The 26,322-nt window shown below is 33.7% G+C and overlaps 1 protein-coding gene across 2 annotated transcripts; it reads right to left on the bottom strand.

Annotated features, from left to right (window-relative positions):
* Positions 1 to 97: 97 nt before the first annotated feature.
* LOC133200170 (uncharacterized) lies at positions 98 to 25,013 on the bottom strand. 2 transcript variants are annotated; one of them, XM_061335942.1, is made up of 22 exons: positions 24,442 to 25,013; positions 19,576 to 19,738; positions 14,142 to 14,293; positions 13,512 to 13,654; positions 12,695 to 12,900; positions 12,030 to 12,171; positions 11,761 to 11,835; positions 9,852 to 10,034; positions 9,392 to 9,508; positions 7,423 to 7,566; positions 7,099 to 7,305; positions 6,692 to 6,847; positions 6,115 to 6,244; positions 5,849 to 6,009; positions 5,613 to 5,699; positions 5,212 to 5,391; positions 5,018 to 5,090; positions 4,071 to 4,229; positions 3,430 to 3,603; positions 2,887 to 3,065; positions 2,083 to 2,260; positions 98 to 566 (listed from the first exon to the last, which is right to left on the bottom strand). In XM_061335942.1, exons 1-22 carry the CDS (start codon positions 24,908 to 24,910, stop codon positions 226 to 228), a joined length of 3,819 nt encoding a protein of 1,272 aa, XP_061191926.1. In that variant the 5' UTR covers positions 24,911 to 25,013; the 3' UTR covers positions 98 to 225. The 2 variants fall into 2 exon arrangements, with proteins under 2 accessions (XP_061191926.1, XP_061191925.1); XM_061335941.1 differs by having other exon boundaries at positions 12,030 to 12,174; positions 24,442 to 25,011.
* Between the last annotated feature and the right edge of the window lie 1,309 nt (positions 25,014 to 26,322).

The raw sequence follows: 26,322 nt of genomic DNA, 5'->3' as shown, positions 1-26,322 counted from the left end.
TCTGCGATTTTGAGTCATACTATATGAGTACTTATCCAAAATATACTTCTCAAAAAATCCTTGATATAACAAATTTCACGAGTGACATACCTTAAGTCTTTAAATTTAATACACATGTCATATATTTCAGATGTTTTTAGTGTACATCCAGACATGTGCATGGTTTATGAGTATATACAAATGTTTCAAACAAAATATTTTTTATGGTAATGCAGGTACTTTTCATCATAAAATAATACAAACACAAGACTGGGTAACAGGCACCTGTTCCCTGGCCTGATAATGAGGGGGCGGGGGGAGAAAATCCTCATCCTGTCTTATCACATTATGCTGTCGGGCCTCATGGATTCCTTGATAATTCACCGTAGATTCTGTCACTATTGGTAAGGAGTGGGTCTCACTATATATACTACTGTTGTCATTAGAAAACTGTTTACTGACCAGAGTCTCAGTGTCAAAATACTTTGTCAGGTCTGGAACAACGTAATTCATCAGTTTCTGGACTATCTCCTTGTATTTGTCTTTCAGGTCGGCATGGATACCAGTGCCACCATGCCCACCAACACCTGCAAAAATGTATGTAGTAACATAGTAAATTGTTGTTTACAGAATTAAAAAAGAGTGTAGCATTGTTCACAAAATTACATACGACTGCCAAAAATACAGGTAAACTTCGGTATCTCGACATCGGATATGTCGACAACCTGGGATATGTCGACATCCTTCCGCGATCCCGGCAGTATTTACTATATAAATGATTTGCAAAAACTCTGATATGTCGACCTCGGTAATGTCGACAACCCGGGTTATCTCGACGTATATTCACAGTCCCAAGAGCAAAATTTACCTGGTATATGTCGACATCGGCAATTTTCTGCTCTACTGAACCTAACTGTCAGATAGGGTCGCTCGTCACGCACGGACGACTCTGGGTATCTCGACGTCGTCAAAGTTTCAGACCTTTCACACCCATGTTTTGACTGCACGCTGCTTAATTAATTCTATAGACTGTGTTTGGAGGTGAATTCCAAGCCCCTTCGGCGTCTTTGAGAAGTTAATTGAGCTTGGGTAATATCATTGCTAAATCTACACGATTCTGCGTTTACAAATGTACAGACGGTTATTTAGATCGAAACCTAATATCGCTTTTAAATTTGAAAGATAACTAAATTACAATGAATAACAAGCACACCGAATAATTCAAACTAAGGAATTTAAAAAAAAAATGTTTTAATGATATTTTGTAGTTAAAATGTATTCAACAGGAAACAATCCACGATTGACCGAATCAGCCGTAATTCGTGCATCTGCAACATCACTACGTTAGTTTTGATACACAAATCTCTTTAAAAAAATAATTTTGATGTACATTTTTTCCCTATTGAAATAAAAAAAATAATCCGCATTTATTTTTTTTTTCCCGTATATCGGATGTCGACTTTATACGGTTCGAAGTTTATAGAGCGCATTTCGTATCCTGTTCTGACAAAAAGGGAAGTTACACGCGAATGCAGCTCAATGCTGTTACTTTGTGCTGAAACTTTGTGAATTTAGAAAGATTTCGATATAAACAAGATTTTTAAAATAATTTCTTAGATTTTTAATAAATTTTTAATAAAAATAGAGGGAATTCTGAAATATGTTGCGCTACAGTCTATATTAAAGTCATGTACACATAATAAGCTTGTCTGTTTTGCTATGCAATGAAATCTTGGACTTCAAGTCTCAACTCTGATATCTCGACACCTCGGATATCTCGACATTTTCCGATGGTCCTGTCGATGTCGAGATAACAAAGTTTATCTGTACTTTGAAAGTATTCAAAGATCTTTCACTTTTTGAAAAGAGTAGATAATAAGTAAATATAAATGTGCCGAGTTACAATGTCTTACCAAAAATCAAAAGAAAAACAAATTTGAATAAATCATGAATCTAGTACAGTAAACATATAATAATGGATCAACTGAATTCTTAACACTCTATAGAGAAGCAACTAATGCAATACAGAATAATATTTGCAATGTTTGCTCTGTATACATCATAATACATGTATTAGGGTAATTGGTTAAACTTTAATTTTACCTTTCATGTTAATGTAAACAAGCTGTGAGAAGATGAGGGACATCCCTCCTGGGGGAGGCCAGGGTACCTCCTCAAACATAATGGGGATAATGGTTTTGTTCAGCAGGTCGGCCAGACTCAGCTCTCGGTTACAATGGTGGGATACCACATATTTTGGCGTTATACAGGCAAGCACCACCTACGAGTATAACAAGTGTATTCTGTAACAATTGCATATGGGGTATACCGTAAACAACCTGTATAAGAATTTGTTCAACAGCAGCAAAACATATGACTCCTATTCAGTAAATTTTGAAAGTCAGTATGAGATTAACCTGCTGTTTGCTCAAAACTTTTGATTACATGTTAATGATGTATATGCACTGCATATCAACAACAAATACTGTATACTGGTAATCAACCAGTAAAACATACTGAAGGGATGGTTTCTGGATGGTGGCTTATACATGTAATACCCAATATACTGCTCTGAATGCATCTAAGTTATCTCCCTTTGATTCATTTTCTTTTAATTCTTAACTCTCACTCACCACACTATCCACATCCTATACTTACGACTATCTCACACTCTCTAGACTACTGCACTGAATCTCTTAGTTATTCTTCTCTGCTTTTAAAAACTCATAGCAATAGAAATTCAAATGAAGTAACCAAAATCCTTAAAATATAATCCATAACTATACTGCTTTTTGGTTCGTAACAGATTCATACAAACCATAATAAACAAAATAAATTAATCTCAAGTATTTCATGTCTTTGTGCTACATATATAAATGGAAGATTCATATTTTTCATCTTCCTTACCTTACAGTTGCGAATACCCTGGTCGATTTTGGCACTGAGAAAATCTCCACCTCCCATCTGACCAATGTCCATCCAGCAGGAAAACCCGCTCCTCTCCATCTTATCTCGGAGAGCCTTGACTTCGTCTTGAGAGTCCCACTGATAACTGATGAAAAGCTGGGGTGGATCCTTATCTGTGTCTGTATAAGAATTATACATACCATAGGGTAAATTAGTCTGTCATTGCTACAGAATGCATTTATGTAATTTAAACTATTTCAGGAAAATATAATTTTAGGATACTGCCAATATCTTGAATAATTAATTTATCCACACATAAAACAAGCACATTGGCTTTGGTCGACAATCCACATGACAGTGTTGTTAGATTGAAGCTAAAGCTTTCATTGGATTAGACCCTAACAACACATTAGGCTTATTGATCAAAGGATCAGAAAGGGATGCAAGTTTCACATGCAACATTGTCTGAGCATTTAAACGAAACAGTTCACTACATATGCTCATCAAACACAATTAAGAGTTTATAAATCTGAAATACTTTACCGTTAGCCTTCTCAATGATCTCTAGCACATCATCTCTATTCATCTTCTCCAGGAATGTGATCAGCATGTCCACAGAGAGTGATGTATTACCACTGCTGATGATCCAGTCAGTTAACAAGGCCAAACCTGGGTTAAGGTCTTCCAGGAACTTCTCTATCTGAGGCTCCTTGTAACCTGAAAACATAGATATTTTCTCCATTTAACTTATCCTGCATGTTTTGTGTATTTTAATGAACTGATGTAAATCACTTGTCAAGACTTTTTAAAAAAAATCTATCCAATGTTCACAGAAAACAATAAATGTTCATGATTACTGTAGATCACCAAATTTTTGCGACACCTTATTTTCAGATACTGCCAATGGGTATTTGGCATTTATAAGCGAGACAAAATTTTCACGAATTCTGACTACTGTCCAATATAATCTTTTCTAATAAAAATTTACACGAAAAGGAAATTTTTCGCGAGGGGACCGTCTAACGTAATTACGCGAAAATAAAGTTCTCGTGAATAAAAAGTGATTTAAGTATTAAATGTTTTCATATTAAAGACCACAAAAGAACTTTTTACTTTAATTTATTCCTCCTTTTCTTACAAATTTTGTACATTAGTTAAATATGTTTACACTGGCTTAAACTTACCCATGAGTTTGGCTAGAGCAAGCCAGTCCTGATTCTCCTCCCCAGAATTCAGTAACTTAGCAGCACCTTTGACCCACACTGGTAATAAGGGACTGTGTTTTTCAATGTTTCCGTAAGATTCCTCAAGGTCAATGGCTGGCAAGATATGACCTTGAAAAACTGTAAACACAAGGAATCAAAGATTATGTAATGTAATCAATGTGTAGACACTCTCACTCATATTTATTTAATTTTAATAAGATCTGTAGCTCCATATAAGTTTATCACTATAGGTTTGTTAGAAGCAACTTTACATATCACTTGCAGCATCTTAAGCAAAGTACATGTAGTTAGTACTACAGTATTAGTATTCAAGAAAATTCATAACTGGGTCAAAACTTGCAAGCATAATCCATGCAAATTTTGACCCAGTTATGAATTTTCTGGAATAAACTTGCTCTAAAGACTTTTAACTGTTAACTCCTCCCAAAAATGTAAGTTTGATAGTGTGCATTTCTACATGCATCATCTGCAAATTTGGTTCAGGTGAGGCTTCAAGTAATTTGTAATGGAGTTGTTCCAAAAACTTTAACCTGGACAATTATCAAGAAAAGAGAGGTCAGACACAACATCAGAAAGCTTGGTGGTGTTGCATCCATATATGCATCATCCATGCAAGTTGGATTCAGGTGGGGCTTCAAGTAATCTGGAAATGGAGCTGTTCCAAATACTTCAACCTCGTTGTTCATATGGAAAATATAGGTCAGATGCCACATCTGAAGCAATTCTAATAGTGTGCTTCCCCAGATGCATAATTCATGAGAGTTTGGTCAGGCAGGGCTTTGATATAGTTTTTTGGGAATGGACCTGCTCAAAAAAATTAAACATCACTCCTGGAAATATACCATAGCCCATCTTGACTTTGTCAAGGTGAGCAAATTAAATGTGGTCTTTTTGTTTTTTTTTACCTGGTGATAAAGTTTCAGGAAACCACTGCTTAATAGATGTAGTTTTTACTCTTCTGTGCTCACAACAAACAATCTGTAACAATGTAGATATACATGTGTATGCCTTTTGATGATGAAATAAAATCTTATTGACTCTCTATGTAAGTATGTTATATGAACTCTCATATGTAAACGAAAACAAGCACTACACAAACCCTGTTTGCTAAGCATTCGTCTAAATCTAAGAAATGTAAACATTCTTCCTCCTTGCAGATATCATCACCATGGAGATAACATGGTCGCCCACATGGACATTCCACACAGGTGTAGTAGACTAATCTCTTCATCCAGCCCTCTTTCAACTCTAGAAGACTACTTTCTAGAAAATTTCTTAACTGAAAAAAAGGACAGTTATACATGTATTATGATAAATATACTAGCACATGCTTGTGAAGGCTTCTTTTGGGAAACCATGAAATTCAAAATTTTTGTTCCTCTTGACCACAGTTCCCATACTTCAATATTAATTTAGTCTTTTTAGAGGAAAATATGTTAAAAAAGTTTCACCTGTGTGACACAGGTGACCTAAAAGCTGACATCTTTTGAAAATACTTACTTTGGCACAAGCACTTGGTTTGGGTGACAAATTGGTATTATCTGTATTGTTTGTTTCTGACATATCATTGACCCTGGTCACAACAATCTGAAGAAATTTAATGAAATGTCAAAACAAAAAAACAAAAAAAACAAAAACAAAAAAAAAAAAAAATCGGAGCAATCATTCCTACATTTCAACACCATACATTATTTCAAATATATATACAAAAAAGAGCTGCAAAACAGCAGTGTTACCTTTATTCTGTGATATTTTTGAGGAGCCATTTCTAACACGAAATCATGCTCCTCATCTAAATAAAACCTTGCAAGAGTTTTCAACAAGCTGTACGGCTCTTTTCCAGTATTGTCTATACACCATTTTGTTGTTCTAGTAACAATTCTGTAAAACAGTCCAACTGAAAGAAGAATATTTCAACAGTTAAAAGCATTCTTAAAACCACTGACACAAATCGAAAAAGACAAAAACAAAACCCCATTGCGAGGAGTTTTTTTTCTCATACCAGGTAGAAAACCAGCGAAGTTGATGTAGAACACCGCATTGCTTGGGTTGTTGGCATACAGACGTTTGTCTGAATCATTCTCATTGGTCAACCTTGATGGCACAAAATAATACTTGGGCCTCTGATTTGCCTATACAATTGGAAATGATCTCAGTTACAGAATTAAGATTTCATCCTCTCCTGTGGCAGTTAAAATTTAAATTTAAAAGGAATGATATTTATGAATAATTATATGCAAAAAAATACATAATTCATATCAGTTATTTATCAAGTATATGAAAAATACAGTAAAACATCCTAATAATAAACATGCTCACAATGATTGAGGCTTACAGCAAAGTGATTTTTATTCCTCACTAAAAAGTATATTGTGAACTTATGGATCTAACAAAATACATTTATAACGAAGCAAGATTGTCCGTCCTGGCACTTCGTAATAAGTGTTTTAAATATTTTATGTGAAGAATTGGTTTGGTGTTGTTTCTTGTAAATATAATAATTACATGTACTATAGTGAAATAGAAGGCAAGAATATTGAAACAAATTTCTAAGGAGAGATGTTTAATGGACAATGTACCTGTGTGTAAGCTGGACAGAGGAGATCAAACTTCTCCATTAGACCCAGGAGAACTGTTTTCTGCATTGTTGCCTTCTTCCAGATATCATCCACTAAAGAATCATCCAGAATTCCTTTCTGCTCAAATGTTTTCCATTTATCTTTGCTAAAACTCCACTAAAACACAGGATGATGCAACTTCAGACATTTAATTCATGTTATAAAGAAATTTTAAAAATCTTAGTAGATGCAGTACATATATACCGGTACTTTAAACAAAATTTCATTCACATGCTGTTCTATTTTACAAATCTGAGAGAATTTCTTAAAACTATAGAATAGTTTTTTTTATAGACAAAATGAATTAAGAATAAAAGTATATAGCTGACATTACAATGTTGAAAAGTTCTGAGGCTAAACCATCCCACCTTGTCACTTCTGGGCTTTGCCAGCACAATAGACCTGAACATGTCCACCAACCAATGGGGCTGTAGCACTACTGTGTTCCTAAGAACATTGTCAATGGTCCCAGAACTGCCATAATGGATCAACACTCCAAGGTCATGGTAGAAGTTTACCATGATTTTAATCTCATTTTCATCAGTAATACCCAGATTACTGGCCAGCTCCTGAATCTAAAAGTAAACTATTCTGTTACACTTTCTGCTTACAATAACAAACTAAAAACTCTGAAAGAGTAAGTCCTAGATAACTCTCTAGTAATTAGTTGATTAATTAACATTTTTCAGTACCTGATCATAGGAAGCATGAGTGGTATCCTCGGCTACAAGTTTAGCAATCTCTTGTTCAAACTTTAACCAGCGGATTGGCATTTGTTCCCCCATGTATGGTTCTTCACTAGCTGCCTCTTTTATCATTTTCCTTACTTCTCCAATCTGCCACACAGAAAGTAAAACATATTTTAACTAAACTAAAGAGCTTGGAGGAAGACCTAAAAAAAATCAGATGGACCCAAAAACAAGAGGCCCATGGGCCACAACGCTCACCTGAGTAACTTTGGCCTTGCTGTTTTTCACCTGATTCCCCCCCCCCCCCCCCCCCCCGTAGTACTTATTGTGGCCCCCCAGGGGTCATGATTTGAACAATTAGAATCTACACTACCCCAGGATGCTTCCTTATACGTTTCAGCCTTTCTGGCCCAGTGGTTCTTGAGAAGAAGATATTTAAAGATTTTTTCTGCATATTTCAATGTAAAACTTGGATTCCCTATTGTGGCCCAACCCTACCCCCAGGGGTCATGATTCGAACAATTTAGAATCTGCACTACCCCAGAATGCTTCCATATACATTTCAGCTTTTTTGGCCCAGTGGTTCTTGAGAAGAAGATTTTTAAAGATTTTTACTATATATACTTTGATTCCCTATTGTGGCCCCGCCCTATCCATGATTTGAACAATTTACAATCTACACTACCCAAGGATTCTTCCACAAAAGTTTCAGCCTTTCTGGCTTAGTGGTTCTTGAGAAGTAGATTTTTAAAGATTTTTACTATATATTTCAATGTAAAATTTGGATTCCCTATTGTGACCCCGCCCTACCCCCGGGGATCATGACTTGAACAATGTACAATCTACACTACCCAAGGATTCTTCAACATTAGTTTCAGCCTTTCTGGCCCCTTGGTTCTTAAGAAGAAGATTTTTAAAGATTTTTACTATATATTTCAATGTAAAACTTGAATTCCCTATTGTGGCCCCGCCCTACCCCCAGGGTCATGATTTGAACAATTTACAATCTACACTACCCAAGGATGTTTCCACATAAGTTACAGACTTTCTGGCCCAGTGGTTCCTGAGAAGAAGATTTTTAAAGATTTTTACAACATATTTCAATGTAAAACTTGGATTCCCTATTGTGGCCCCACCCTACCCCCGGGGATCATGATTTGAACAATTTAGAATCTACACTTCCCCAGGATGCTTTCACATAAGTTTCAGCTTTTCTGGCCCAGTGGTTCTTGAGAAGAAGATTTTTTAATGACCCCACCTAATTTTTGTATTTTCTTGATTATCTCCCCTTTGAAGGGGACTTGCCCTTCATTTTAACAATTTAAATTCCCCTTCACCTACGGATGCTTTGTACCAAGTTTGGTTAAAATTGGCCCAGTGGTTCTTGAGAAGAAGTTGAAAATGTGAAAAGTTTACAGATGGACAGACAGACGGACGGACAGACGGATGGACAGATGGATGGATGGACAGACGGACAACGGGTGATCAGAAAAGCTCACTTGAGCTTTCAGCTCAGGTGAGCTAAAAAATCCCAACAAGAATTGACCTTAGCCTTTCACCTTTTGGCCTTATTATCATTAGGGGATCTTTCTTCAGTGAGAGATATTCATCACCTTTAGTTATATTGCTTTAATTCAAAGAGAACTTAAGATATAATCTTAAAATTAATTTATGCTTTATATAAATTTCCGACTATGGCCTCAGCGAGTTATGATAAAAAATTCATGCAAAAGCTTAAAGACTTTTTGAGATATTGTCCAGAAAACTTAAGTGTTTCACACTGCTAGACTGACAGACAGACAGACGGACACTCAGATTAAAATGCTCTTCTTTTAGTGAGTGGGAGACAAAAATAGATAATATACCTGATCTATGACTGCAGATATTTTTAAAAAATTACAAAACAGTTACTCATCTAAGGCATTTTATTGTGATTAACAAAAACTGATTTGATGATTAATGTTTTAAATACCTGAGGGTCTTCTCCCTCCTCCATGTCATTTTCTATGGCTATAAATGGTGTGATTAAATGTCTGGTGTATGGTTTGTCCATCATAAAGGTTCTCAGCTCATCAAATTTCTCCTCAACCTGTAGTTAAACATTTGTTGATACACATTCTACCGATAATGAACAACTTACACAGTAAGCCAAAGTATCCCAGAATGAGAAACAGAGTTTCTCTGAAATGTCCCCATTCCCACTTCATTAACATTTTCAAACATCTAATCTGATAGGGTGAAACCTGTCTAATCCAAAATGTATTGAAAGAAAAATTTTGTGTTGGAATAGACAGGATGCACAGAGTAAAGAACATGAAAAATAATAAAGTGGTAATGAAAATAAGGGTTGGAATTCACAGTGAAACGGATTATACAGGTGTTGGATTAGACAGTTTTCACTGTACTTTTGGATATATTTCTACAGCACTTACCAGTTTCTTCTGCTCCACCTCATCAGATGACAGACTATTTCTGTGTGTTCCCACCACTAAGATAGGAGGAGAAATCCTACTGCTAGTGATGGTGTTGGTACTGTTCTGGGAGGTGTGGCTATATATAGTCCTCAGCCAATAGTCCATGTATTCTATAGTATTCCAAGCCTCGGTAGAGGAGTTCTAGTTTCAATAAAATAACAACTAATCTTAGTAACATTCTGAAATTACTTGTGAAAAAGACCATATATTTTTTATGAGGATCCAATTAAAGTATTGCTAACATCTCATACTACAGAAGATATAATTAGATTTCCTTACTGTCATTACAGTGATACATATACAGTTAAACCTCGTTATCCTGAACATGATGGGACCAAAAAGAACTTTGAGGTATCCAATGATACCAGATATCAAGGGTAAAAAAGAATAAGAGGTTTGGACTTCCAAATCACTTCAACATATCCATGGTATTTAAGATATCAGTGTTTGAGATAATGAAGTCATGAACTTCATATATGTATATTATACTGTTAAATTACTTATTTGTTTTAGAGTTTATTTATAATTGGCCTGGATACCTTGTTAAATATAAATTGAATAAAATAAATATTTATACTACTGGTAGCTTTAAAGTAGTCATAACTTGCTTTGCATTTTTTTTTTGATCAGAAGCATTTTATGCAGTTTTGTGCACAGTACCATGACTAAATTTGAATACAGCAGTCAAAATGTCAATAATAAACAATTTTTTGAGAGAAAAAAGATCAATGATTAAGAATTTAATTACTAGGTGCTGAATGAATCATCAAATATTTAACAACGTGCATAGCAAGCCAGTTATCATTACCAATGGTTTTGATGAAAGCAGAAAAAAGTGGTTACGTCTGCAAATGTTGATCTTGTAACAGTGTTGATTACATTTATAGAGAGGTTTTAAATCTCAAAATAAACAAAGAGATCCATAGTCACTGTGTTACATTTACATACATGTTCAATTGCACTTACTTACCATATAAATGTGTAATGTATGTAGGAATTAGTTGAAAATATGGCTAGAAACCCTTTCAAGGGACCTGGACACAGTTGCATTGTTTACATTTTAAATTTCTTTGCTTATTCAAAAATCAAAACCAGTTAAATGAATTGAACTTATTTGAATATTCTTAGAATATAATGACAACTACATTTTTCTTTACATCACGTCAAACATCTGTTTTTGTAAACAGGGCACGGGCTCTGTTATTCTTTAATGTTTACATTTCACCGGGTGTATTCAATATGTTTAACTCTGCACACATCACTGAGCATGGACTGAAAATACTGGTGAGTTGGTTTTGCTTTCTCACATATCAACTCTGAATTTTCTGGATTATAGTTTTAATATTTTTCATTAATACACAAAAAATTTCTACTTTTCTTAAGTTTTAAGAATAAACGAAGTTTACTTTATTGTAAAAGTGCAAGGATATGTCAATAAAACGCATACCGAAATTTGTATAGTTTTAATAATTTCCAGATAAAAGAAGTTTCTGGACACGCTTTTAATATATTTCTGTGTGAAATGCTAGAGCAACATATGACTCATGATATTATACAGAAAATTTGAGAAAATATTACTTCAAATCTGTGTCCAGGCCCCTTCAACATTGCATTTTTTTTTGTAATTAAAAGGGTTATTTTACCAAAATTTAATACTCAATGTTTTGAAGAAATCTGCTAATTTTGCATCTTGCTGGAATAACCATTTATATTCTATTTTTCTTCTTTTGATGTCAAAAACTAAAAGAGCAATATTTTATATTTGTTTGTTTTTGTTTTGGGTTTCATTTTTTGGTTCATTTTTATTATTTATATTGGGGGGGGGGGGGGGGGGTCACCACTGTTAAATAGAGTCAACATAGCTCACCTCTGATCTAGTGGTTTTTAAATCATGGCAAAGATTAAAAACAATCATGTACACAGCACGAGAGGACAAAAATACCTGTAAAAGAAGGTGAAAACGTATGTACATGCTTTTACCTGGAATACATATGTACATATATAAGAAAAAGAAGTATCTGTTTAAAATTGAGAATTATCATACACACAAAAATACAAAGTCCTATATATGATTATAGGTCATCATTAAATTCATAATTATACTTGTTGGTCAGTAATACATGTACATACACCTACCTGGTGGGTTGTATAATAAAGGGAATGTCCAGAGAAATCCCATATATTCAGCACAACTTTCTTCTCTATGTTAGTTTTGTCTACTTCTGAGGAACTGTCAAGTGTTGGTTCTGGAATGGGTGGTTTTGATGAACTAGACTGCCTTCTGCAAATGTATAATTAAATGTATTATACTTCTTCAATGATGAAGCCAACAGAAGCTAATATAAATTTGAAATTTACAATATTCATGATTGGCCTGTTTGAGAAATGTTTTGCTAATGAGTGACAAATTACTAGAAAAATGGTCTACTTGACCACTGTAAATGAAAATACTGTTACAGTAAAACTCTGCGAAGTCCTGGCTGGGATTTATGAAGAATTTCACCAGGGATTCCAAAAAACTTTGCTATATCCCATTCTGTGAAATCGCTATATCCGAGAACAAACTAAACGAGTTTTATTGTAGCAGCCCAAAAATTACTGAACTTCTTTTCAATGCTGAAAGGTCTTGCTTTTAAAAACTGGGAAATATTGCACTCTTGAAACTTATACTTCACTTCGATGTAAGCATAAATTCTTTATAAGCATGTTTTATTGTACCAATATAATGTCTAATTTAGACTGTACACTGTTGAAGCAAGCTAGTATTCAAAGCTTATCAACAGCTTCAATTTTTTGTTTACTTGAAAGAAGAAGTTTTGGAGAGTTTTGGCTGGTTCTTGGAGGTAGTTGGTTCCCGGTTTTGGTCAAGCATTTCCTGAACAAGTTGCACCACTCGTTCTGGGACATCAGTAAACATCTCGGGTGGAATATGTGACAATTTCTCTGGAATGTGAGCTATCGCACCATGTACAGAGGAAGTAGACTTTATACTCTCCAAGTCAAATGGCTGAAAAAATAATTAAAAGTTCTGATTAAATAATCATTGTTTACAAATTCAATGGTAATGCTTTTTTTTATTGTAAATAATTTCTTATGTAATCATGTAAATTTAAATAATAGTGATAAAATTCCTTTCTGTTATTGACTAATGTTAATAATGAGAGCTCGTCTTTTCTCAAATGTTTTGTGCATTATGATGTTTAAAGTTGTTATATCAATACACTGCACAAAATCTAGAGGGCCCGGAAGAAGAATAGAGCACTACTGCTTTTTGCATTTATATCAAGGTCATCTATATAAATTATTTTCCAATTTCAAAAAAGTTGTAAATTATTTTGCAAAATATTACCTTTCTGCTGACTCAATTGTAATGTACCGGGGGTAAATATAAATATTTAAAAAACTTAGATTGACCCGTACTTTCTAATAATAGCTTAGAGAGTATAAGGCCGAATTTGATTCCATGGTTGAATAAACGTAGGGTATCCTGTTGACTTTGCCAGTTCTACATTTTGTGGAGGGACATTAAATTGTGGGAATCTTCATACCACAAAAACAACAAAAAATCAACCCCCCATGAAAATTAGTTATTTCATAGTACTTGTAATAAATTGTTACCTTCCTGGTTGACTTGGCACTGTCTCTGCTTGTTGCACGTCCCTTCATTGAAGCCTCCTTTCTAAATTTTGGCTGATTAAGTTCCTTCACAATATTTTCTGCTAATGCCTTATGATACTCTTCTTGGAGACCCACTACACCTCCTATTGAACAGAATAGATCACATTTAACAAAATACTCACATTTTTAAGAATAGCATGCACTCATTCTGTATCAACAATTTTAGTATTTTATGTAATTAATATTCAAAGTTTAAAACTAGAAATATGTTCATAGGACATGAATGTCCCACCTATAGGGTTCATTAGTAATGCAACATGAAAATTTGTATTAGTGTATGAAGTTTGATGAAAATATCTTGAATAGTTTATTTAGAACTGAGTTTTAGACAAAATAAATAGTAAAGTCAAATGTCACTGGGAAGATCAAGGCACAAAGAAAAATTTTGGACACAGTTGAAATTTTCACCAAATTATGTATCACTGCAAAAGCTTACATAAAAATATTTTGAAACAGCTAAATGCAAATTAATGAATGAAGGAAAAGATGAAAGTGACATTACAGATTTTCTGTACTGTTTTTCTGCACTTGATAAAGATAACACTAGGTATAAAAATTGTATATTTTTACCCATAATTCCTAGCTGTTTTTGTTCTTCCAGTGTATCAGCCTCTTTTTCATGTTCGCCCTGTACAGCCATTTGCCATTTGTCATGAAGGTAACTAAAGGAGCAGGAATTGGACAAGTCTATCCCGACTGTCTGCTCCTCATCTTTGTTATGCCTACAAAGTGAAAGAGTACTCAATTACATTTGTCTCAAGGATAGTCATTAAATGTGAACATTTCTGAAATTATCATTTTTTTTAATTTTAAAAACCTTTTACATGAGGGTTATTTTTGCCCAGACAAAGAAACGTAAGTAATATATACTTTAAATTTGTCTCACACTATAACCTTTAGTGAGTGGTTATTTTTCTTGAAAAAAAAATCCAGTGTATAATAATCCTGATAATTTTGTATAATAATTTAATTAAGATGCGTTGTTTCCACATTTTCTCTAATGATACTTCCAATTACATTTTCTCCTTTCAAGTATTTGGTAAAGAAGACAAAAAAGTCATGTTTTTCCTTATTTTTCCTTGTACTGGATAAATAATTTTGCATTATAACAGAATCACAAATAATTCCAATACTGATTCTGAGCTACCTGAGCATAAGAATGTGTCATAAATGTATAGTTTATTGAACAGGTGGAAGTTTTAGATTCATATTAGTTGCCTACTCAAATTTCAACAAAATTTTATATGAGCTGCCTACTCAAATTTCAACAAAACTCATTTTGACATAGAGATTGAAATATTCTGAAATATTCTTCTCAAAACATATTCATAACAATACAAAAAAGCAAGGTATTCAAGATCCTAATTTAGATGTACTTAATCACAGGGAACATGTCAGTTTCCCAATTCTTTGTATTCGTTGTCATTTCATAGTCATTTCTCATTATATACAAGACTGATGTTGACAGAGAATCAATTTTAAGGACAATACCCTAAGGAAGTTCTTTATGATAACATTCACACTGAAGAACTAAGTAACAAAGCTAAGAATTCATTTCTTTGGTAAGCATATTTAGTAACAGTTATTTTTTTTCTGAGAATGGCAGTCTTGAAAAATTGCAAAACATTCTAGGATTATATATACATGTACCATCTTAACCTTACATGTCTATATTAAAGCCCTTAAAGGGTGTCTTAACTTTGAGGTAGAGAACTGCCATACAGCAGTTGATGACAAGCAGACTCTTTTTCAGTAGGATTTGTGCTTAGCAAACCTTAGATTAATTTATAAACACAAGTTTTATTTAACTAAAGTCTGTCCTGCATGAGTACTTTCATCACATTTTAAATGAAATGAAATTAATTTTGACCTGTTTTTAAAGAAATTACCATTAAAAATTCATTATTTCCAAACCAGTTTTAGTAAGACTGGATACATACAACTTGAAACAAACATGCATAACATGATTTTTCAAAGTGGAGTTGTTATTTCCAGAGATTATCCAAGTGTGATGCATAAATTGTTTCAGAACATCTATGATATCATTAAGTTATTGACACCAAACAAGGGAAAAACACAAATAATTCTGAAGTGGCAGCCATTTAGGTAATGTTAAATCCCATGGACTTTGAATATGCTACTGGTCAAATGTATAAGTTGAACTCAAGGGTTCCTATCAAAGCAGCAAGTTTGGAGTAGGAAAAAAAAATCATGAACTTAATTTAAAAGCCCAGATGTTATTTACAATGCGTATGTTTTGAGATATAATGCAACAAGAGGCCCATGGGCCACAATGCTCACCTGAGTCACCTTGACCTTGCTGTTCTTCATCAGATTTTTTCCCCTTTATACATGTGTATTCCTATCTAAATTTTGATTCGCCTTTTTTTGGCCTCACCCTAAATACAGTAAAACACACTTAAAGTGAACACGCTTATAAAGAATTGATGCTTATAGCGAAGTGATTTGCATTCCCCAAGACTTTACAATATATATTTAAACTTAATGAATATAGTGAATTACGCTTATAATGAAGCAATATCACCTATCCCTGGCACTTCATCATAACCGTGCTTTACTATATAGGGGCCATGATTTGAATATAACTGAATGATGCTTATAGTCATATAAAAGGATGCTTCTATAGACTAATCATGGTTGCTTCTATATAACTAATCATGGCTTTGCTGTTCTTCAGAGGAGGTTTTTAAAATCTTTTCCTATAAATTCTTATGTAAAACTATGATCATCTATTGTGGCCCTACCCTACCCTTGGGGTTCAAGATTTCAACAAACTTGAAGCTACACCACCTGAGAATGCTTCCACATTTAAACAAGAGGTCCATGGGCCACATTGCTCACCTGAGCACATTGGCTAGGCAAAATCACAAATCAGTTCAGTATTGAAAAAATTAAAGGGGGGGGGGGGGCTTGAATGTTAAACTACCTGATGATGCTTCCATGTCAATATAACAAATGGCTTTGTTGTCCTTAAGAAGATTTTTAAAAAAATTTCCCATATATTCCTTTGTAAAAAATTGATCCCCATTGTGGCTCCTCCCTATCCCAGGGGTCATCATTTGAACAAACTTGAATCTACACTACCTGAGGATGCTTCCATATCAATATGACTATACATAGCTTTTCTGATCTTGAGAGGAAATATTTTTTCTATATGTTTTTATGTAAAACTTTCTATCCCCATTGGTCCCCACCCTACCCCGGGGGGTCATTATTTGAACAAATTTGAATCTACACTACCCGAGGATGCTTCCATTTACATGTAAATATGACTCATCATGGCTCTGCTGTTCTTGAGAAGATTTTTAAAGATTTTTCCTATATATTTCTATGTCAAACTTTGATCCTCTTTTGTGGCCCTGCCCTACCTATCCCAGGGGTCATCATTTGAACAAACTTGAATCTACACTACCTGAGGATGCTTCCACATAAATATGACTCATCATGGCTCTGTTTTTCTTGAGAAGAAGATTTATAAAGGTTTTTCCTATATATTTCTATGTAAAACTTTGATTCTCCAGTCTGGCCCTGCCCTACCCCCGGGGGTCATGATTTGTACAAAGTTGAATTTACACTACCTGAGGATGCTTCCATATAATTATGACTCTTAATGGCTTTGCTGTTCTTGAGAAGAAGTTTTAAAAGGTTTTTCCTATATATTTCTATGTAAAACTTTGATCCTCCAATGTGGCCCCATCCCTACCCCGGGGGCCATGATTTGAACAAACTTGAATCTACACTATCTGAGGATGCTTCCATATAATTATGACTCATCATGGCTTTGCTTTTCTTGAGAAGAAGATTTTTAAAGGTTTTTCCTATATATTTCTATGTAAAACTTTGATCCTCCATTGTGGCCCCGCCCTACCCCTGGGGGTCATGATTTGAACAAACTTGAATCTAAACTACCTGAGGATGCTTCCACATAAGTTTCATCTTTCCTGGCCCTGTGGTTCTTGAGAAGAAGATTTTTAAAATATGCTATTAATTTTTCTCTAATTCTTTATTATCTCCCCTTGAAAGAGGACGTGACCCTTCATTTGAACAAATTTACATCCCCTTCCCCCAAGGATACTGTGTGCCAAGTTTGGTTGAAATTGGCCCAGTAGTTCTAGAGAAGAAGATGAAAATGTGAAAAGTTTACGACAACGATGACAACAACAACGCCAACGACGAGCCTTCGGCTCAGGTGAGCTAAAAATGATTCATCACAGCTTTGCTGTTCTTGAGAAGAAGAGTTTTAAAGATGTTTTCCTATAAAATCCTTTGTAAAACTTTGAATGCCTAATGTGGCCCCACCCTACTCCTTGGGGGTCATGATTTAAACAAACTTGAATCTACACTACCTAAAGTGTTGCTTCTACATTAATATGACTAAGCATGGCTTTGCTGTGCTTGAGATGATTTTCAATTTTTTTACCCCATATATATTCCTATATCAAACTTTGATTCCCTATTGTGGCCCAACCTTCCCCCAATGACCACAGTCTAAACAATTTACAATCTAAATTTCCTCAGCAAACTTTCAACTAAGTTTTATCTTTTCTGGTCCAGTGGTTCTTGAGAAGAAGATTTTTAAAGATTTTTACTGTATATTTCAATGTAAAACTTTGATTCCCTATTGTGGCCCCACCCTATCCCCAGGGGCAATAATTTGAACAATTTTTAATCAACACTACCTCAGGAAGTTTTCTTATAAGTTTCAACTTTTCTGGCCCAGTGGTTCTTGAGAAGAAGATTTTTCCTACATATTTCAATGTAATGATTTGATTTCCTATTGTAATCCCACCCTATCCCCGGGGGCCATGATTTGCACAATTTAGAATCTACACTACCCCAGAAAGATTCCACATAAGTTTCACCTTTTCTGGCCCAGTGGTTCTTCAGAAGACTTTTTAATGACCTCCCCCTACTTTTGTCTTTTCTTCATTATCTCCCCTTGGAAGTGGGTTTGAACCTTAATTTTAACAATTTAAATTCCCCTTCACCCAAGGAAACTTTGTACCAACTATGGTTAATATTAGCCTGTGGTTCTTGAGAAGAAGCTGAAAATTGTACAAGTTTACAAACAGACAACAGCTGATTTAAGAAAACCTCACTTGAGCTTTCAGCTCAGGTGAGCTAAAAAGTGATATCCTTGGTACTGTGGGACAGACTATAGATATAGAATTAAATCAAGATATATTATACTAGCTTCAATGTAGGGACATTAAACTCCAAATACTGTCTGAGAGTATGGGTGTTCAATTCTGCGTAACATCAAAAAGTCATAAACTTCAATAAATACAAAGTCCCTTTTAACATTTCTGAGGGAAATACCATATAACGTGTATTTTCTTTGGTTGTCCAATTTTTGCAGAATTTTGCAGATAGTTCAAATCTGCAAAAATATTTCTTCAATAGTAATTCTGATATTTTATACATGCATGTCTGATAAGTGATGCATATGTCAGTCAACCTGATTTAATGTTTCTTCATAACCTCATATGCTATATTCCAAAATAGAATGCTTACACATGTATGAAATACAAAGGATTTGAAAATAGTTTATGAAGAATAACTAAAGATAGTAGAGCTTATTACCAATTCCCAAGCAACTTTGATCAACATGTCTTTAAATGAATTTTTAAAATGTACATGTAAACATTGCAGTGTTCTGCCAAATCCTTAGAATTTGGTCTTCAAATCATTTTGCAGTATAATTCAACCGCAGATATAAAAAACGCAAAAATTAATTTGCTACCTTTCAGTGGTCAAATCACTAAAAATTCCAACTGCATTCAGTGGTCACATCGCTAAAAATTCCAACTGCAGAAAATACCCCTTATACCAGAATATACCCATTACATGGTAATCAGAAACTGCAATTGTTTGTTTAATTACATTTTGTATTTATATATATATTTTTTTTACATGAAGACTAGTAGTGATTTTCTTGAGGAAATGTCACTGATCTTATATTCTTATCTGCTTTACGCCATACTTTTGTCTGGTAAGGGCCCTCTTCAGACTGGTTTTGCCCACCCGCTCCTGGCCAACCAGCATTAGTCTGGTTCTGTACACTGGTTGTGTACCAGATATACAGGCCTCTTCATAAGCTTGGACCGCCTCTGGTCCACGAGCCAGAATCTCCTTAGGGGCATCATCTGCAATAATATTAATTCAAATTCTCACATTCATCTCCTCATTCATTTATTATTAATTGATAATTATTAATTTTCATATCAGAGTCGATACATTGATACTTCGTATGAGACTTGCAGAAATGAATAAGCAAAAATATTTACAAATAAAAATGTCAACCAAAAATTTTAAAAAGTATACTTTTCCTCAATAATTTTTAGAAAATACATTTGTGTTAAAGAGTAAAAAAATATTTTTATTTAATATAACACATTTTAAAAAAAAAAAAAAAGATATTTCATTTTTTTTTTGTACATGCACACATGCATAAAAGCACATATTTTGAATTAAAAATTAAAGATTTTCTTCACAACCTGTATAAAACATCATCCTCCAACCTCTCTATACATGATGTAAATGTAAAACAATCCTTGAATCATTCTTTCTCCCTGCTTCCATAATAACAGAAAATACTTTAATCTTCAAACACCTTTTTTGAACCTATATGTCAGAAGCTATGACCAATGACATTCCAATATCTCCAAATCACTTCTGTTATTGATTTTTTTGTCTCTGATATGTCTATGTCCCGAGACCATCTTTCATATCCTTATAAAAAGGGCATATGATCCACTTACCAATGGAGATACAAGTAGTATTAATGAGGGCTTCACCGACAAAATATTTACATTTCCGAGGGCAAATTTTTGCTATCACTTCTGTTATTGATTTCTCATAAAATCTAGTATCAAATAAGCTACAAAATTCCCCCCTGCATTGACAGACAAGGTGTAAAGTCAGTTCTCAATCAAATCACTAAAGTCCAAGAAGTATGTAATTCCCTTTTTTTGTAGTAAGCCTGTGACAAATGACATTTCATTAAAACGTAATACATACACATATATGTCTGCTCCACTTTTTTTTCCCCAAGCTCTTATGAAAGGAAAATCTATTCATGCATTAAATTAGCATTTTGAATGTTTCCTGTTGTGGGAGATCTGGGGAAAAAACGCCCCATTCACACCATCTTTAAAAAAAAAACTGTTTGGTTGCCCTCTCCCAAAAGACTGCCTAAAAATTGCCTGATTTAAAACATTTTAACCTCCAGGAAATGATTATTATTTTTTATGCATTCCTGAAAATAAATTTTGAAAATTTGGCATTGTTGTTGAAATTTTCTGGGGGAAAAAATTCCCTGTAGTGACCTACCTACCGACCCAATTTTTTCATCCTAAGTTGGGAGAGGGCAAACAAACATTATTTTAAAGTTGGCCTCATAAAAAAAAATATTATAAAACTTGATTGCAAAAGTAAATAATATACATAAATTCTAATAATTTTTTTAAAAAGTGTATTTTTTCAACAGGTCCATCTACCGGTACAAACAGTAAGAGGGGGGACAAGTATCAACTTCAATCTACACCTGATCAATTTTTGAAAAGAAATACAGTCAAACCTCCTTATCAGTTATCTCAAACTCGATGGGACCGTAAAAAAAACTTCGAGATATCTGTGGGTTCAAGATATTGAGGGTAAAATACTTAAAGAAAAAGGGCTTGGGACTTTTCAATCACTTCGACATATCCACTGTATTCGAGATATCCATGTTCGAGATACCGAAGTGCAATTGTATAACTTCATATATTAGTTTACACTTGTGTTTTAATCCTCTTGAGGAGATGTTACAGTAAATATAGTCCTTTGGGATAAAAACACATTGGTTTTCTTTCCTAATTACCAGAGATCTGTTGTAAACTGTAAACAGTTTCAAATATAATTTACTTTTATTATGCCTTTATGCTGTTTGCAATTTTCTAAAACTGGATACAATTACACAAATGTATGATTTAGGTATACAGCAAATTTAAAGAAGCTATTACACAAATATAAATTACTGTAACAAATTATGTCCGAGTATGTAATTATTTAAGAGCTCCTTGAATCTCCAAAATTAGCATTCATTCTTACATTCACGAAGAAGGAAATTTGGAGAAATTTTAAGAACATTCTCTAATTACAAAACACATTATGAAAATTAGGAAATGAAAAAAAAATTATTTATAAAGATGTCTATTTGAAATCCTTGTCAAAGCTATTGATTAAAGTACAACAGGGCTTATTTAAGGACTCAAGAATACATGTACTAATATTTATTACAAAAAAAATTAACTGCATAAAAACAAAAAACTGTTCATTTGAATGAATCGCAAAAAAAGATATCAGGAAAATCTTTTAAAAGATATACTTCTACAAAGAAGGTCTCTAATACAATCAAAATAATTACACCAATTCCTAAAACAAATATTTTGTTTCAACATTAAAATAGTAAAATGTATACCCACTCATTTTCACAGTCAAAGCCTGGCTATCATTTTCCCGGTACATGTACTAGTATAGCATTATGATTGAATAGATATGCAGTGTTCAAGATAAGCAAATTCACTGGTCGTTCATCAATAATGGATAACAAACTGCCCTTCTTTATATACCACACAACTTGGGTATGCTATATATCCAAACTCGATTTTAGATCTGTACTTCCAAATACAAGTTCATTATCATATAGACCTTGTGCACTAATTAGCATACATGTATGAAGATTAATTGGAATCTGGATATAGATTTTTTCCCACTTCACATATTGTTTCTTTCTCTACGGCAATACTTTGTACAATGTTCATTACAAATTTGCATCACTATACTTTTTAGATCCATTGATAGGACTGCACTTAATACAGGTTGAATGCAAGAACATGTTTGGTTTCCATGATCAAACGAAAAGATCAGTTTTGAGCCTAAAATTTATTCTGCTACAATTGAGCTTCTGCCAGCACTTTTAGAGTAGGTGCACTATATAAAATGACTTTTTTTTCATTTACATGACAAGGATAAAAACTGTTTGCATTTAGATTACGCCCAGTATTCTTCTAGACATGAAAAGCCATTGAACTCCTATAAATCTCTGAAGTAATTCATGTTTTATGATATTTGCCTGGTATCTAATAATCATAATTCAATAACATGTACTGCATATCCAATGTTGAACTGCAAGTTCCATAATACAAATATTTACAGTATTTAATACTGTTGTAAAATATTAATTAATGTGCCTAGCACATGCATAAATTTTACTGGCGAGGATGACAAAGTGGCCTTATAGTGCTTATGTATTGTTTAGCATGCATTGAAAGGAGCTGTATAAAACACAAGACTTTTGGTTTGGCATGGTGAAGATAATCAAGCAGTCAGTCCCAATAGTGCTCACTATAGTGGAGGGGGTTGGGGGGGTTAAAACCCCCTGAATAGGGAGGATATTTGATTGACCACATGCCTGACATCTTGTGAGGAGGGTTGAGAGTAAACACAACGCCCTGTCATGATTAAGTGACCACAATGTTCTTTATACTGAGACTATGTACAGCAAGACTTTGGTTGAGACTTGACACAGGAACCTGGTATTATGTATATGGCTCCAGAAAAATTCAAATAAAAACACACAACTCTACCTGACCATGAAGAACTATCAAAGTAATTTTTGTATTATATATGACAAAAATACTTGTATAATTCTCTTCTTGAATTGAGCTTTCAATTACATAATTTACAGTGATTAACTTAATTATCATGTGAATAGCAAAGGGGAATAACTTCTCCTAGTAGACTACAATTGAATAGAGCCCTGCAAAAGCACCAGAGGCCCTAGACCCAGGGGCTGAGAAATTCACAGTTTTGGAAGAGGCTTCCTTGCTCATCATAATTATCCACTAAGTATGTTTTCTAAATATATCTGAGCAGAGAAAAAGAATGCATTTTCAAAGAATAATCTAGGGACCATGAAATTCACAATTTTTGTTCACCTTTGCCCATTGATGCTATATGCCAAAATTGGTTGAAATTGCATGATTCAGTAGTTCAAGAGAAGAAATGTTTAATAGAATTAAAAGTTTATGACCGACGCACAAGGACCAAAAAAAAAAAAAAGAAGATAGCAATAGGTCATCTGAGTGACTCAGGTGTCCTAAAAAAGTAGAGTAATGTGATCTCTTGGCTCAGGTGAGCTAAACACTGTCAATTTCTGTATGAAAATAGTCAATGAAGAACCTGAACTTGACAAAAACTGGTACTTGCAAGTGAGACATTTTTTATTATGAGTGTATCAGCAAAGTGACTGATTCATAAGTGATGGGTATTTCTAAATTTCAATTGAACATTCTTTCTTATGTATGAACACAAGTTTTATTTTATCAATATATTGCATTTTACATTTGAATCAATGTTTTTTTTTTTGTTTTTAGTTTTAAATTAATTTTTTTTTATTCAATTAGAATGAATGCAAAGCTTTGCATAGTGTTTGAATCAATAACACTTTAAACCTGGTCCAAAAAATGTTTTGAGTAGGCTGGGAAATACATAAACTGGAAGCTTAGAAGAGACTTTTAGAAAATTTTAGGTACAGTATTGAAATTCAAAACAATATTACAAGTATACCCATAATGGCTATAAGTTATCATCATGTATCACCTTTGATTCATTTTTAAACATCCATATGACAAGTTTTAATCATTATTAAAAGTATTGGAAAAATAGGCACCAATCCATCCCTATTGATTTGTACATCAGGATTGATAATAGACATCTTAATCAATATCTACCCAGCAATCTACTGCCAAGATGCCAATAAACACTGCACACCAGCCCAATAAACTCCTCACATCAACCCACTTACCTGCTTTAATGAACTTGGCACTTTTTGTGTTTCCGTAAAGATCGAGGCACAGCCACAGGGTTTTCCCAATAGGAAGTCCTTTAAGGCATGCTCCTTTATAAACACTGTTGACAAAAAACTGTAGCTGTCCCCTGTTGTTTACATATAGAGTCACTTTGCAGCCTGATGTGATTATACCTTCACTTATCGGACACACCCAAAATCCTTCCCTTTTAGACAAACTTGGAATGGCATACTTAGGTAGATCTGAGCTTTGAAGTTTTCCAGGGTCAAATGAGGTCACTCCAATCCTGATTCCTCCACTCCATGCATCAGTGGTTTTGACCTCAAATGACACCTTCTGGTTGACCTTCAGAGGCTGGTCACTGAATACAATACCATGACAAAAGGAGGCATCCGACTTGGTGGCCACTAGTTTTCCTTCTGTGAGAGTCACAGATTTTCCATGCACGGAATGAAATTTCATCATACTTTTGAATCATTCATTCTACATCATTTAACTGCTAGTATTCCTAGACCCACTGTTTTTTTTTCCTATCAAACAAAACTATTTTTGTACTCTGCATGAGTTACAACTGGCTCTCCCAGAGTGATAATGATGACCCTGTAAATATAATAATTATCATTAATCAATTTCTAAGTAAATTTCCTGGAATAAATCTGTTGATAAGTTTAAAGAATTCATTAAATTATAAAATCAATACTCTTCCTTCTGTTGTTTTGAAGAATAGAAAACTACTGTTAAAAAATTCATTGGAATAATTTTTACCTAAACAATCAAAGCACCTACATGATAATTCATTTCTTTTAGATTATGATGCACAACTAACAATTCTAATCTCTTCAGTTGATATGATATTGCAATACAACAAGTTAACGATACATTTTAGACTTTATACATGTAGACATTATACTTTAATAAACCATTCAGTCTTTGAAATGTTAGCTACAATACTGAAGGATTGTCTATAGAAGAATGTCAATTAAAACACTACCTGTTTTCAATAATATCATCAGGAGTTTTGACACACTGCCATAATTACAATCTTTTATATACATTTCAAATTATATAGTGACATCATGTAATGTACAGGAGTTGTGTTTTTGCATAGTTCATTTTTATGTAATTATATCAACATCTTATACAAACATTGCAGGAACATCTTCGCTAGCCAGGGGTTTTTGGTCTGCTCAGTTTATGGGGAGCAGAGCACACTAAAAACCCTTGGCTAGCGAAGAAGTGCATGAAAAACGCTGAAGGAATTACAGGAAGGAATTACTACATAATACAGCATTTGACATTGGTTCTTACAATAATTTTTTTTTCCTTGGTTTTTCTTTCTCATTCCTTTACTAAAATCTCTTTAAAGAATTTATAATCAGGGATTTATCAACCTATTTTGGGAAATGTCATTTTTAGGGAATTGGGAAAATATTATTGGCTATTTGCTGAAATTGGTAAAAATTAAAAAATCTTGCTAACGTCATGTGTATTCAGAGGTGTAATTCATTTAACGTTTTAGCATGAAATCTTACCTTGGGCAACCAAACAGACAATAAAATAAATTGATCCAACTTCATCATATACAAGATTAATTACCAATAATAGATTAATAAAACTAAATATGACTTCAATGAGTATAAGTATTTATACAACTTAGGGTAGTAGTCGTACATGTGTATGAGATTCCAATTTAGGTGATTAAAATCTGTTTCTGGAGATTATAAACCTCCTGCAAAAAATTAAACCAAGTACACAATTTCTCAAAGTCCCCTTTTAATGTGTAAAAATGCATTGAAAACATATTTTTCTATCTGAAAATATATGCCTACAGTTCTTACCATTCACTCATAGATCAATTGAATAGGTGGAAATAACTT

This window comes from Saccostrea echinata, unplaced genomic scaffold (genome assembly GCF_033153115.1).
Source record: "Saccostrea echinata isolate AGI-Se365-2 ecotype Australia unplaced genomic scaffold, CSIRO_AGI_Sech_v1 ptg000037l, whole genome shotgun sequence".
Classification (NCBI taxonomy): Eukaryota; Metazoa; Mollusca; class Bivalvia; order Ostreida; family Ostreidae; genus Saccostrea; species Saccostrea echinata.
The sequence above is the reverse complement of the archived record's forward strand: the minus strand, read 5'-3'. Positions and strand labels throughout refer to the sequence as shown.

Coding starts and splice junctions, on each gene's coding strand:
- LOC133200170 (XM_061335941.1), bottom strand. CDS start 24,910: ATGATGAAATTTCATTCCGTGCATGGAAAATCTGTGACTCTCACAGAA. Junction 9,509..9,851: donor AGGTGGAGCAGAAGAAACTG/GTAAGTGCTGTA, acceptor GTTTAACTACAG/GTTGAGGAGAAATTTGATGA. Junction 6,245..6,691: donor TCTGTCCAGCTTACACACAG/GTACATTGTCCA, acceptor CCAATTGTATAG/GCAAATCAGAGGCCCAAGTA.